Source organism: Procambarus clarkii, chromosome 14 (genome assembly GCF_040958095.1).
Source record: "Procambarus clarkii isolate CNS0578487 chromosome 14, FALCON_Pclarkii_2.0, whole genome shotgun sequence".
Classification (NCBI taxonomy): domain Eukaryota; kingdom Metazoa; phylum Arthropoda; class Malacostraca; order Decapoda; family Cambaridae; genus Procambarus; species Procambarus clarkii.
Window position 1 is genome coordinate 35,086,629 of NC_091163.1, and position 13,101 is coordinate 35,099,729.

Here is a 13,101-nt window from a genome sequence, read left to right on the forward strand (position 1 = left end):
TAAATAAGAAAATTAAAATAAATAAAAAAATTAATATACCTTCACATTAAATGCAGTAAAGATGCTCTACGTAACTAATTAGTACCAGTGTCCATATAAGTCTTCAATACAGTTTGTAGTGCCTAACTCTGCAGGTTGCCCTACACAAAAACACCTGTACTATAACACCACAAAAGGTACAGAACGTGCTGAGTGACCTACAGGAAATGGTTCGTGGCATTGTCAGGCAGCAAGTTCATCTTTATAAAATAATGTTTGCACATGTCGTAAATTGGTAGCTCCACACCTACGATCACACCTGCTCTTTGAGCAGTTGGACACACTCCCTGAAGAAAAAGTTATCTGTTAAACACTTCTAAATTAACCTTTTATGTTATGCACTAATAAAGAGTTACATACTTTATATAGAACAGTATATATGCAAAGATTAAGTCACAATAGCATGGCAGAAACAAATAACCAACCCCACAACCATAAAAATAAAAGTGATTGCATTTTGTCCCATCCTGGAACTTCAACATCATAACTTTATTTATATCTCCATTAACATTCATTATTAAAAAAAAAGAAAAAAAAACCGGCGTTGAATGTAATGAAATGTCATTTTCTGGGCAAGTCCCAGAGGCTTCCAGGAGCTTACCGGGCTGATATGTATGTATTAGACTGGCATCAGTCAATTCGATTGGAGTTCTTGCCTACAGGGGACCACGAGCAAGAACCTGGCCCCCTCAGAGAGGCACGAGGAGCAATGGCCCTATAGAAACCTCCATGTGGTTGGAAGCATTCCATGTTTGCCATCGACCTGGAAACTTCATACTGCCGCCGAGACGAAACACGCAGGTGGAACACCATCAATGAAGCCACCTGATCACCATACAAGTGGAGATAGACCCGCATCAGAAGAGCCACATAAAGGACTGGACCTATCCGCTGGAAGTGGCAGAGCTGTAGAAAAGTCCCTGGGTTCGAACACCCAGCAAGCAGCGCCAGAAACCAAGGCTGGGCCAGCCATCAAGGGGCCAACAGGACAACTCTCCCCTGGTAAGTCTCCAACCAAGCCAGAACCCGAAGTAACAGAGGAACCGGGGAAAAGAGGGAAAGGTAACCCCACCTCGAGCAGTCCTGCCAAAAGGCATTGAACCCGATGGCCTCACAGTTGGTGAAGGGCACCACTTATACCGGGAGACTCCTCGACCATGCCGATGCGAAGAGGTCCACCTCCAGGTGTCTGTACATCCGGCAGAGCCAACTGAACGAGTCGGCATCGACTGTCCATTCCAGGGAAAGGGGAATGAACTGGCACAGGCTGTCCGCTATGATGTTGGACACCCCACCTGGATGTGAACCGCTAGGAGAGCCAAACTCAGCAGACGAATCACCCGAAGCAACCAGCTCCAAACAGTAAGGACTACATCAAATCCCCCTTGGTTTAGGCAATGAACCACCAGGGTGCAGTCTGAATGGAGCCAGATCGTTGATCCACGAGTGATATGAACCCTCTGAAGTGACAGCCACACTGCCACGAACTCCCACACTGTGCTATGTGCCTGATGGAAAGACAGACCCCACTGATCCTGACTGGCCTGGTAAGCACTGGTCACAAAACCCCAGCCAAGAGACGATGCCAGCAGTGTACACATAGAGCGAGGGCTTAGGTAGGCGCCACGGTACTGAACCCAGAAAAATCCAAAGAGAAAGCCGGCGATGCAGCAGCCGATGCAAGGCCCCGGAGGCAAAACCCAACAAACAACAGCAGGGAAAGGACGAGGGAGTGCTGACGAAACCAAAGTCTAAGCGACTAATGCCCCCAAGTCCGAGTCCCTATAGCCAAAGCAGGGCAGCTGCAGGGCATCCGGAAAGGTAACCAGCCTAGCGTGTTGCAGCAACCGAAACCTTGCATTCAAAGCAGAAGCTTTGAATGCTTACCTGATTATCAGTATCAGTGGACTGGGTGAACTGGAGCACCAGCAAGGAACACCACTCGCAGGGCTCCGGATCAAAGGTGTCATCGACCCAACAGGCAGCCTGAGGCAAAATTAGTGAATGTCACCCTGAGACAACGGGACAGAGCAACCTTTGAACTCGCACAAGGCGAGATGGGACCCAGAGGATGCATCTATTGGACCAATGTGCCCCAGTGGGGTTCTCCAGGGCCCTTAGGCTGACTGCTAAGGGAAGCCCAGGCAAGGCACTGCTAAGCGGTTGGCCCAAACTACTGAGAGAACAATTAAACCTGAACCCCTGCGACGTATACAATCACGGACCTAGTGGGCGACCACAAGAATAACAGAGGGTCCAAGTGGCAGACTGCCCCCCCCCCCCCCCCACCACCAGGTAACAAACAAAAAGAAAAGAAAAACCCTGCAAAAGTACAACATCTCCAGGAGAAACAGAACATGCTACTGTGATAATAGGTGACAAGCTGCACAGTACCTGAGATACGACTTCCTACCCAAAGTCAAACAGCGGCTATGAAAACCCCAGCTGACTCCAAGGGTGGGCAATCACCGAGTAGCAAAAGATCCCTACGGAGGTAATTCCCGAACAACTTGTGGAAGATAACCCCAAGCCGCAAGGGCAGTTCTTACAGGGCACCTAGGGAAGATGGCCCTAGGCGCATGTGGCCCCAGTACAGTACTCAGTGTACTACTGGCTCACACACTACCACATAGAAGAACAACACCGCAAAGGCACAGCACTGTTCAGAGACAGGGGCTAGAGTTGAACGACCGCCACTCAGCACATCAGCCTCAGAACTGGAGTTGGATGGCTGGCACGAGGGGTCTGGGGTTCCCCTTTCCCCCTCCCAGGGAGGGGGGAGCTGCGCAGACAGCAGCGCGGCGGTGGTTGTGAAGTCGTTGCTTGTTTGCTTGTTTTTGGATTGGGGAATTCTGCTTGATAGTTCGGCTTTCGATAACAATTTTGAACCAGGTGGAGTCTGTTTTGGGATGCCTACTTTCCTGGGTGTCTAACTCGGTCGATGCTTCTATATACAGTATAGCAACACTGAATGCTTCCAACCACATGGAGGTTTCTATAGGCCATTGCTCCTTGTGCCTCTCTGAGGGGGGGCCAGGTTCTGGCTCATGGTAGCCAGAACATGGTAGGTAGGAACCTGGTAATCCCCGGAAAGCATTAGAATTGCAATCGAATTGACTGATGCCACGGTCTAATACATACATATCAGCCCTGTAAGCTCCAGGAAGCCGGAGGGACCCCACCACAGAAAACTGTATATACAATGAATGTACACCAAATTTACTAAAATATAGCTTACCCTCCATAGACCCTGAATACCTTCTTGGTGGTAAATACTGAGAAACGCTTGAAGAAGGCTTTTCTCCTTGAATTCTGCACGTCCACTCTGTAACCGCACCTTCAGCACATCTGTAGGGTTTGCCATCGCACTAGCCACCACCCCTGAGTTTAAAGATACAGATAGGAATAGACTACAAATGGGCACATAACACAAGCACAGTAAATTCCAAGTGGTTGAGTAATACAAGCACCAAACTATATCTAAAACAAGAAATTTATAATAAGTAGGAAACAAGTTTCAGTAATGAAGCCCAAGTGACCAATATTTTAAGAGCACTGTAGAATACAGGAAAACCTGTATTCTACAGTAAATATACAGTAAGTCTGAAAACTTTCTGTATATTTGTACAAAATCAAGTATTACATGCAGGGTTGTTTGAATCTTGCCATTGTATCTTCTTGAGATGGTTATCTTGAGATGATTTCGGGGCTTTTTTAGTGTCCCCGCGGCCCGGTCCTCGACCAGGCCTCCAACCCCAGGAAGCAGCCCGTGACAGCTGACTAACACCCAGGTACCTATTTTACTGCTAGGTAACAGGGGCATAGGGTGAAAGAAACTCTGCCCATTGTTTCTCGCCGGCGCCTGGGATCGAACCCGGGACCACAGGATCACAAGTACAGCGTGCTGTCCGCTCGGCCGACCGGCTCCCTGGTTGTATGGTTCTATATCTTGACAAGTTTGTGACACGTCTCCATGTTAGTATGCATACAAGGGATTAGTATTTAAAATGGGACGCTTTATGTATATTGCGAGTGGTGCAATTTGTGGTGTGTTATGGGACATGAGGGTACGAGATCCCGGACAATTGAAGGATTGGTCATTGCATATGTCCGAATTATGTTACATAGTAAATAATATTTTTACATGCCAACAAATTTATTGTATAAAAATACTGTACTGTACAACTAAAAAAAAAAAAAAAATTCAATGGCCTAAATTTGAGTCTAGAAGAGAGAGCTGTAATAATGATTAAAGTTGAAGGCATAGTGGAATCCATGATCATGAAATTAGACCTGTGGTCCAAACGTGTGGAGAGCGGTGTGTTTGAATACTTTGACACAGACTTCCTTGCAGCATCTGAGGATGACCTCTCTCTCTCTCTCTCTCTCTCTCTCTCTCTCTCTCTCTCTCTCTCTCTCTCTCTCTCTCTCTCTCTCTCTCTCTCTCTCTCTCTCTCTCTCTCTCTCTCTCAAGAAGTAACGAACCTTTTCATTCAGCACTTGCAAGGTTTCAACAACAGTTTTAGGGAATATTTTCCTCCTCCCAATGCCAATAAGTGTATTTGGGATCCATTGTATGTAGATATAATTTTTTTGTAAATATTTAACAACAAAAAGAAGAAAATAATCTTGTTGAACTTTTGTGTGACATCACTGAGGTAGTTTCCTTCAGTACATCTTGTCAGACTTTGGTTGAATGTGAAAAATGAATTCCCAGAACTGGCACCCAAACCACTGAGATATTTAATACCATTCCTCACTACATGCTACACCACTACACTACTAAGAAACTACACTTCTCAGGAATCTGTACACAAGTTGATTGACAGTTGAGAGGCGGAACCAAAAAGCCAGAGCTCAACTCCCGCAAGCACAACTAGGTGAGTACTATGTGAACAGCTCTCCCAGCTATTTTATAAAATCAAAATACATAAAGAGGATGAATGTGGAACCTGATCAACCCTTAAAACTGTTTGGCACTGAACTTGAAGTCTGAAATATTGTTTCAACAAAGCAGCATCAACCATCTCATTTAACTTAATACTGCCATTTATTTAATTAGATACTCAATTATGTAGATATATTTTTAAGTTGAGATATATTTGTAGAGATATGTAGATATATTTTTAAGTTGTTAGTTAATAAACTCTGCTTCTTGACTAGACAGACCTTTCAAAAACTGGGCATGCATGGAAAAATTAATTATTAAATACAAGGGGTCCTTGCTGGTGAAAAGGTTAGGAACCACTGTTCTAAAAACATCATTAAATTCCTCACAGCCACATTTATCTCTGGGTCTTAATGCTCCTTTTCTCTCGTTGGCCTCATGTTTACCACTCAAATTTATACGTTAAAAATGTGACTTATTAATAAAAATTAAAGCATCATAAGACTGGCTTTTCTATGCATTGGCTTTGATGCATTAGGTGGGTTGCTTGGGTTCACATTCTTCTTGTTAGGCAAAGAATTACATTTTTAATTGAGAGAAAGGGATAATATAAAGCCTAAGTGTCAGTTTACCTGCAGTGACGGCACAGAACACATTGATGCCAAGTCTTTCTTCTTCGGGATTATTAACTAGCATCTGCTTGAGGGAATAATATAACCCAAACTTGATCGTTCCATATGTAGCTTGACGGAGTACAGCTGGTGCTATTCTGCAGGGAAAACATCAATAATGTTCAAACACCAGCTTGGTTAATATTATCTACAGCTTTCAGCCAACGTTCAAAACCTTAATCCTAAGATGAAACATTATCACTATTTTCTGGTGCATAAGACACCGATTTTAAGGATATTTTATGGAAACTTATGATTTTTAGTACGTTTCATCATTCATTTAAGTAAAATTACTTTCAAGTGGTTTTGTTGGGGAAAAGAAATGATTCTGTAATACAGTATAAACAAAATACAGTATTTAGTTGGTAATGGACAAAACATTTACTGTGCATCACATCTGCCAGAAAAATATGGTAATTAATCAATGAAAATATACTGTACTCTACTGATAAAGAAATTGGATTACCTTTAGTGCCAAAAACTAGATTTCAAGATGATAAAGTTTTTGACCATCTTTCTACCCAAGTGCCTTATGGCTTGATAAAGGCAGGACTTCTAAATGTAGTTACTGCATTTTCTGGAGGGCGGGACACTTATTTTTGTCCATCATTAATTCAATACACATTGTTTTCCCTAAAAAAAACTCTTGACACTGTATGATAAAACATTCTAAATTTGTTTCCTGGGGTGAGCCTCAGAAAATATGCTAGACACCTTTCCATTACTGTCCTCAGGCACATTAGTCATAGGCAGGGACCTGCTAGAACCTGTCCACTCACCTTCCCTCACAGAGGCACAGAGAGCAAGCCTTTGTTATGGTCATCTTCACTGGGAGACAAACCAGAAAGATTTGAATACCAACAACTACATTTTACCATGAAAATGAAGTGCTGAAACAGCCAACAGACTCCACAAAATCACTCATAACAAAATGGTTTACCAGAAAGTTGATACAAAAAACACCTTGGTGCACAGAGCTGCCAACAGCTTTTGTTTCAGCTCCAAGCTGACATCGGCTCAGTTCTGTCACTGATGCGGCCTCGGTCAGTTTTTCCCAGTTGCCTGCCCAAGCGAGTCCAACTTGCTTACCTAGAGCATACCTGGAGAGGGTTCTGGGAGTTCTTTTACTTCCTGAGCCCGGCCTGGAGCCCAGTCTGAAGCCAGGCTAGACTAGTGATAACTTGGTCCACCAGGCTGTTGCTTGGAGTGGCCCGCAGCCCACATATCCACTACAGCTTAGTTGATCTGGCACTTCTTGCAAGAGGCACTTATCTAAGTGTCTCTCTTGAATACATTTACCTTTGTTCCGGCAGTATTTCTACTGCTTGCTGGGAGGGTGTTGAACAGCTGTGGACCTCTGATGTTCAGACAGTGGTCACTGTGCCTATGGCACCTCTACTCCTCAGTGGTTCTATTCTGCATTTTGAAGATAAGTGATGGCCTGTGATTTTAAAGATAAGTGATGGCCTGTAATTTTAAAGATAAGTGATGGCACGGCACAAGACAAAGTGACTTTGTCCTGTAAGAGCCATTTGCTTGTTTACTAATCCTAATCTTTCTTATTTGCTCATAAGCATATGTTTACAAACGTGACTTTTTGTGTGGCTGTGCTATGAACTGCAAAATTTTAAGGTGACCCTTCTCGAAGTGCTTGTTTAGTATTGCCCCGGCACTAACAGTTACTTCTCTGGTGTGTTTAAGAATTTGGCCCTGAAAGGCCTGGTGACTGGGGTGGAGAGCCTAGCCCTGGGTAGTATATTAGTTGTGGCTCCTGAAGGATACCCTACGATTGGGGGCATTCTGCTCGTTTACCTGTGGGGTGCATTAGGGTATGCATGCTTATTTATATAGCACTCCACTGATGCCCTTTGCAGCCATGTTTATACTTTAGGATGTGTTTGGAGTCAGTTCACCCAACCACTTGGACTGGATGGTCGAGTGGTGATCTTGCTTCTTGCAGATTGGCAGTCAGTCCCTGACCATCCAAGTGGTTGGGCACTATTCCTTTCCTCTGTGCACTCCTAAATCCTTATCCTTTCCAAGAGCTATATACAGTACTGTAGCAGTAATGACTTGGTACTTTCTCCTGATAGTTACCTTACCTTACCTTGGTGTCAGTTCTTCTGGAGTCTCTAGTGCTGGCTGTCCTGCTTGCTCAGTGACCTTTAGGTTCTGGCCCCTTCCTTGCAGGTCTACAGTGTTGCTTGTGATACTGTATATTGACACACAGAGCCCACACTGCTGGAATAAAGGTGGATGTATTCAAGAGGCACTTATCTAAGTTCTTGCAAAAAGTACCAGACCAACCAGGCTGTAGTGGGTATGTGGGCCTGCGGGCCACTCCAAGCAACGGCCTGTTGGACCAAGTTATCACAAGTCGAGCCTGGCCTTAGGCCGGGCTCGGGGAGTAGTAGAACTCCCTGAACCCTCTCCAGGTACGCTCCAGGTATACACTCACAATGTGCGAGTTTGAGGGGTGTCTGTTAGCATTGCTACATGTCGCCAGTCATGTACTCTGCCTCTGAATGCTGCCTGTTGGTTGGAAGTTACCCTCTGCCCTGAGACAGTGATGCTCCAGTTCACTAAATCTCTAATTTAGCTACAGCCTCTGTCTGTTATCTTTGTTTTTGTACTGTAGTGATGAGGCTCAACAGGCAGCTTGATGTCTGATGTATCTTCTGTTATGTCAGATTGCCACAGTTCAATGCTACCTGTGTGCCACCCATTCTTCTTCAGTGAACACACTTAATACAGTTTTCTTGGTCCCCATTCCATGGCAAATTTGTTCCAGGTCATCTACAGTGTAATTAACACTAGCCAGCCCTCAGGCCCACATTGTCTAAGTTTGTGGCTTTGGCTGCTGTCTTTCCTCTTAAGTACAGTAATTGGCTGTTTTTCAGACTCGAGGGTTTTGGAAATTAACTGGGTCTTGGCAGCTTGCTATCAAATAATTTTTCCTGGTTCTAGTTTGGCTTGTGCCAGACAGGAAAGCCATGGTCAGATTTCTCTTTCACATGTTTGTAGCTGCTGCCTAACCTCTTCCCTCGTAAGTCCCATGTCTTCCTTCTCTGTGGTTGGTTAGCCATATGGGAGCCTCCAAGGGGCTCCCCCAGAAAATCAGCATTGAATGTAATGAAATGCCGCTTTAGTAGTAGTAGTAGTAGTAGTAGTAGTAGAACTAGGGAGTACAAGAACTCCCAGAAACCCATCAACCAGGTATCAAGTTGGAATGAAAACCCTGATCTCAAACCTCCGCTGCCTCGTGGCCATACCCACTTTTGGGATTCAGGAGTCAACCTCGAGGAAAAATCCAGAGCTGGAGTCCCTAAGGCAGTTCATTGTTGACTTTAACCTCGTTCTGGCAGTTCCTGTGACAGCACTGGAACCAAGCATATTGGCATTTGCCTTTTCATTAGACAATTTTAACATCATGGAGATGGGGATGGGGAAAGACCTGCTGCATGGGTAACAGCTTCTCCTCCATATCGACCTACCCAGACTTTGTGCCCTGGAGAGGATACTCCAGCCTTGGCAACCAGAGTGCAAGTCTATAGTCTCCCAAGACAGCATGATGCCTACCTACCTATTGTACATATTTAGACATTGGTTAGGTTAGTTGTTTAGGTTCTGTTGGTGATTACTGTATTTGTAGTATGTGGGTGAAGAATTTACAGTGTTGTGGTTCAAACAAAAGTCATCAGTTTCTCCAGAAGTGTTTGGACGTCATCAGTTGTGAGTCGTTTGTGAACAGTTTTTCATTCATAAACAGGGGGGGTTTGGTGGGTACATGGAATTTGGATTTGTTTTTAAGGATGGGCTGGCCAGGAGCATAAGTTCGTGGTCTATCAGCTTCAGAAGGAGTAGACGCCAGCTTGAAGCCAAGATGCCAACTTTTGACAGCTCTGTGCACTAGGAAGGGGGGGGGGGGGAGGTCCTTTCCAAATTTTATTTAATCATTTTGTTAGTGATTCTTTTGTGGTGTCTATTTTGGTGCTTTGTTTTTATGAACCGTGAAGTTGTTTGTGTTATTGCTTTCCCACTGAGACTGATCATAACAATCCCCTGTTTTCTGTGCCTCTGTGAGGGAGGGGGTGGACAGGGTCTGGTTCTCATCCCCAGAAAGCCGACATCATGCCTCTGACTGTATAATGGAAAGCTAACTCGGTGAGATAGCTTCAGGAAGCCACCAAGAGTCGCCCAGAGAGAGGCATCTCATTACATTCAATGTTGTTGTTTTTTTTGCCCACAAAATATCCTTATAAAATTCATTAACCCATAATGGAGAGCCTCTAGAGTAAGCAAGTGATCGAATTCTTAGAAAATGTTTAGTGTTCATTTTGATTAATAAATAACATTAACATATTTGCTATGGTATAAAACCAGCAAATACAGTAAATGCATTTTTAAATATCATGAGCATGAAAAATTTATGAAGAATTCCACCACTTGCTTACTCTAAGAGGTCAATATATTGTAAATATTTTATTTGCTACAGTAACAAGGTCACTGGCACCTAACTGATCAATTGTAAGAACACTGTTGTTGTTATTGTTGTTAAGCACAATATTGGTTTTAAGTGCAACTTAGTGAGTGGCAGGCAGGTAATTGGGAATGGTAAAAGATGGTAACATTGTACTCTACTCCAAACACAACTCTCTTATACAGTTCACATACCTCCGGGATAACTTTCTACATACCCAAAATAGAGTGCTCGGATCCCCTCCTCGTTAGATATCTTGAGAAGTGCATGGAGCATTCCACGATAGCGTTTTGTTATTACTTCCCCAGCGTCACATCGTCCACCCTGGATCTGTAGCCGTGTTTTGGTTGTGTCAATGGGAAACGTCCCTGTAAATGAGAGAATAGCAGTATAAGTAAAACTAGCAAGCAATGACAAATAAATAATAATAATAATAATAATAATAATAATAATAATATGGAAGATATATAGAGGTACATATTACCATGGTTAATTAGTAGGTACAGTAACTATATATTACAAAAAGCCAATCATTACACAGCATTTTGGCCAAAACAAATTATTTGATGTGAATTTGCTCTTAAATTTATTGGGGTACAGTAACACTTAATGCTATGTGAAAAGTACAAGCTGACATGAATTTTTCTGCAGGTAGCTCCCCTTATGCTATATAATAATAATAATTATAATAATAATTATAATAATAATAATAATAATAATAATAATAATAATAATAATAATAATAATATATTCACAAGAAGGTACAACGGGTTGGTGATATTACACATGTCGCGATAAAATCTCTAGGAAGAGATTTAGCTTGCTCCATCATCACCTATTCTACCCATATCAGATCTATATATATGCAAGTACTGCAGCCACAAGAACAACTACTACTACTTCCAGACGTCTAGACAGTATCTCCAGCCCCCTATACACCACTGCCCATCACCCCCCACCTCGCACCTGGGTCGCTGGGAGCTCACCCCATCCGAAACAAACAGTTTAAGAGCCGGTTAATAGTTAAAGAAGTTACCAGCGCCATCTGCACAGCCGTTATCGTATATATATAGGGCTACCTACCCCACTACAGTTCAGATTACTCTTGAGTGCTCTGTTGAGTAGACCTGTTGACATGCTCCGGTATGGTAACAGAGCTATTCAGTTTGACATAGTATTCCTGCACCATATATTATTTGCACATTAATGTAACGTAAATTGATTGCACATTTTGTTTGTTTTGCACTTTGTATTAGAGCCAAGCCTGGATATTTTGTTTTGTAATTTGTTTAATTTCATTTTTCTATCAAAGTAAAGTATTTTTAAATGATTTTTCCCTCTGCTTTATCCTACAGTTTACCTCATTGTGAAGACAATTTGCAGTTTAAGTTTTTTTTTACTTTTTTTTTACTTTTTTTTATTGTTTTATGTGATTGGCATTCCATCTGCCTAGAGACTGCAATACCACCTACTTTTCTTGTCACATATGAGACAGGTATTTGAACATTCTTGCAAAGCTACTAACACGCATAGCGTTTCAGGCAGTATCCTAATGGAATATTTAATATTACATTGCCAATATGAACCTAGATTTACGAAGCTCCATGTATTTCTTCATAAGTAGGTTTGCTACGAAGGTTCCTAAGTGCCGGCTAAGTTATTTATTTAAATAACTGCATCAATATTTTTACAGCTTTGATATCCCCAGAGTCAAACTTAATCTGTGTAAACACTATGCAAATAAAGGGACGTAGTCTATGGAACTCACTCCCTAAAGAGTTGAAAAGCTGTCCAACATTTGGCTCATTCAATAAGAAAACCAAATGGTACCTAATTTCATCTTCATAGTTTTCATACCTTGTGCTTTTTTCAAAATTCTATATTTGCCTCATTTTTATTCCTATATTTGACTATATTTATTCTATATTTGCCTCATTGAAAAAAAAACAAAACACAAAAAGTGCCTAATTTCATGTTTATAGTTCCCTACCTTGTGCCTTAAAATTGCACTGTATCTAGTGCTACCCAATCCCCCAATTTTTATGTACCTAATCCAAGCAACTTTACTATTGTGATCATTGCTGTCTTCTTATATGTGCTATCAAAATGCTGTATTGTGCCTATTAATTTTGGTTAAATTACAAATCAAGCTGTCAATGCAATCAATTAGAGCTACTGATGTGCTTTAATATGCAAACTAATCTCTCTCATCTCATTTTTTCTTGCAATGTACTTGTTAACATTTTATAAATTTTGCTAGAATTTACCTACTTAAAATTATCTGTTAGGTTAAGGACCTGCCTGAAACGCTGCGCGTACTAGTGGCTTTACAAGAATGTAAATACCATGCTATGTATCCTCACAAACCCAATGTACCTTCTTTTACATATATATATATATATATATATATATATATATATATATATATATATATATATATATATATATATATATATATGTCGTACCTAGTAGCCAGAACGCACTTCTCAGCCTACTATGCAAGGCCAAATTTGCCTAATAAGCCAAGTTTTCATGAATTAATTGTTTTTCGACTACCTAACCTACCTAACTTAACCTAACCTAACTTTTTCGGCTACCTAACCGAACCTAACCTATAAAGATAGGTTAGGTTAGGTTAGGTAGGGTTGATTAGGTTTGGTCATATATCTACGTTAATTTTAACTCCAATAAAAAAAATTAACCTCATATATAATGAAATGGGTAGCTTTATCATTTCATAAGAAAAAAATTAGAGAAAATATAATAATTCAGGAAAACTTGGCTTATTAAGCAAATCTGGCCTTGCATAGTAGGCAGAGAAGTGCGTTCTGGCTACTAGGTACGACATATATATATATATATATATATATATATATATATATATATATATATATATATATATATATATATATATATATAAATAAATAAATAAATAAATAAATTACTTATTGTTACACAGCCAAATTGTGTAACAGGAAGAGGTCTTGGACCCCTACTTCCCTCTCTCTTTTTTAACAGGTCAA

At 41.6% G+C, this 13,101-nt stretch overlaps 1 protein-coding gene across 1 annotated transcript in view; it reads right to left on the minus strand.

The window, feature by feature from the left end:
• Positions 1–13,101, minus strand: part of Bmcp (uncoupling protein Bmcp mitochondrial) — an 83,117-nt gene that overhangs the window by 21,351 nt on the left and 48,665 nt on the right. Inside the window, exons 3-6 of the mRNA XM_045762158.2 lie at positions 10,296–10,446; positions 5,560–5,696; positions 3,278–3,420; positions 202–326 (exon numbers count right to left, since the gene is read on the minus strand). Of these exons, the coding sequence (XP_045618114.1) occupies positions 202–326; positions 3,278–3,420; positions 5,560–5,696; positions 10,296–10,446 (556 nt within the window). The remainder of the gene's footprint in view (positions 1–201; positions 327–3,277; positions 3,421–5,559; positions 5,697–10,295; positions 10,447–13,101) is intronic.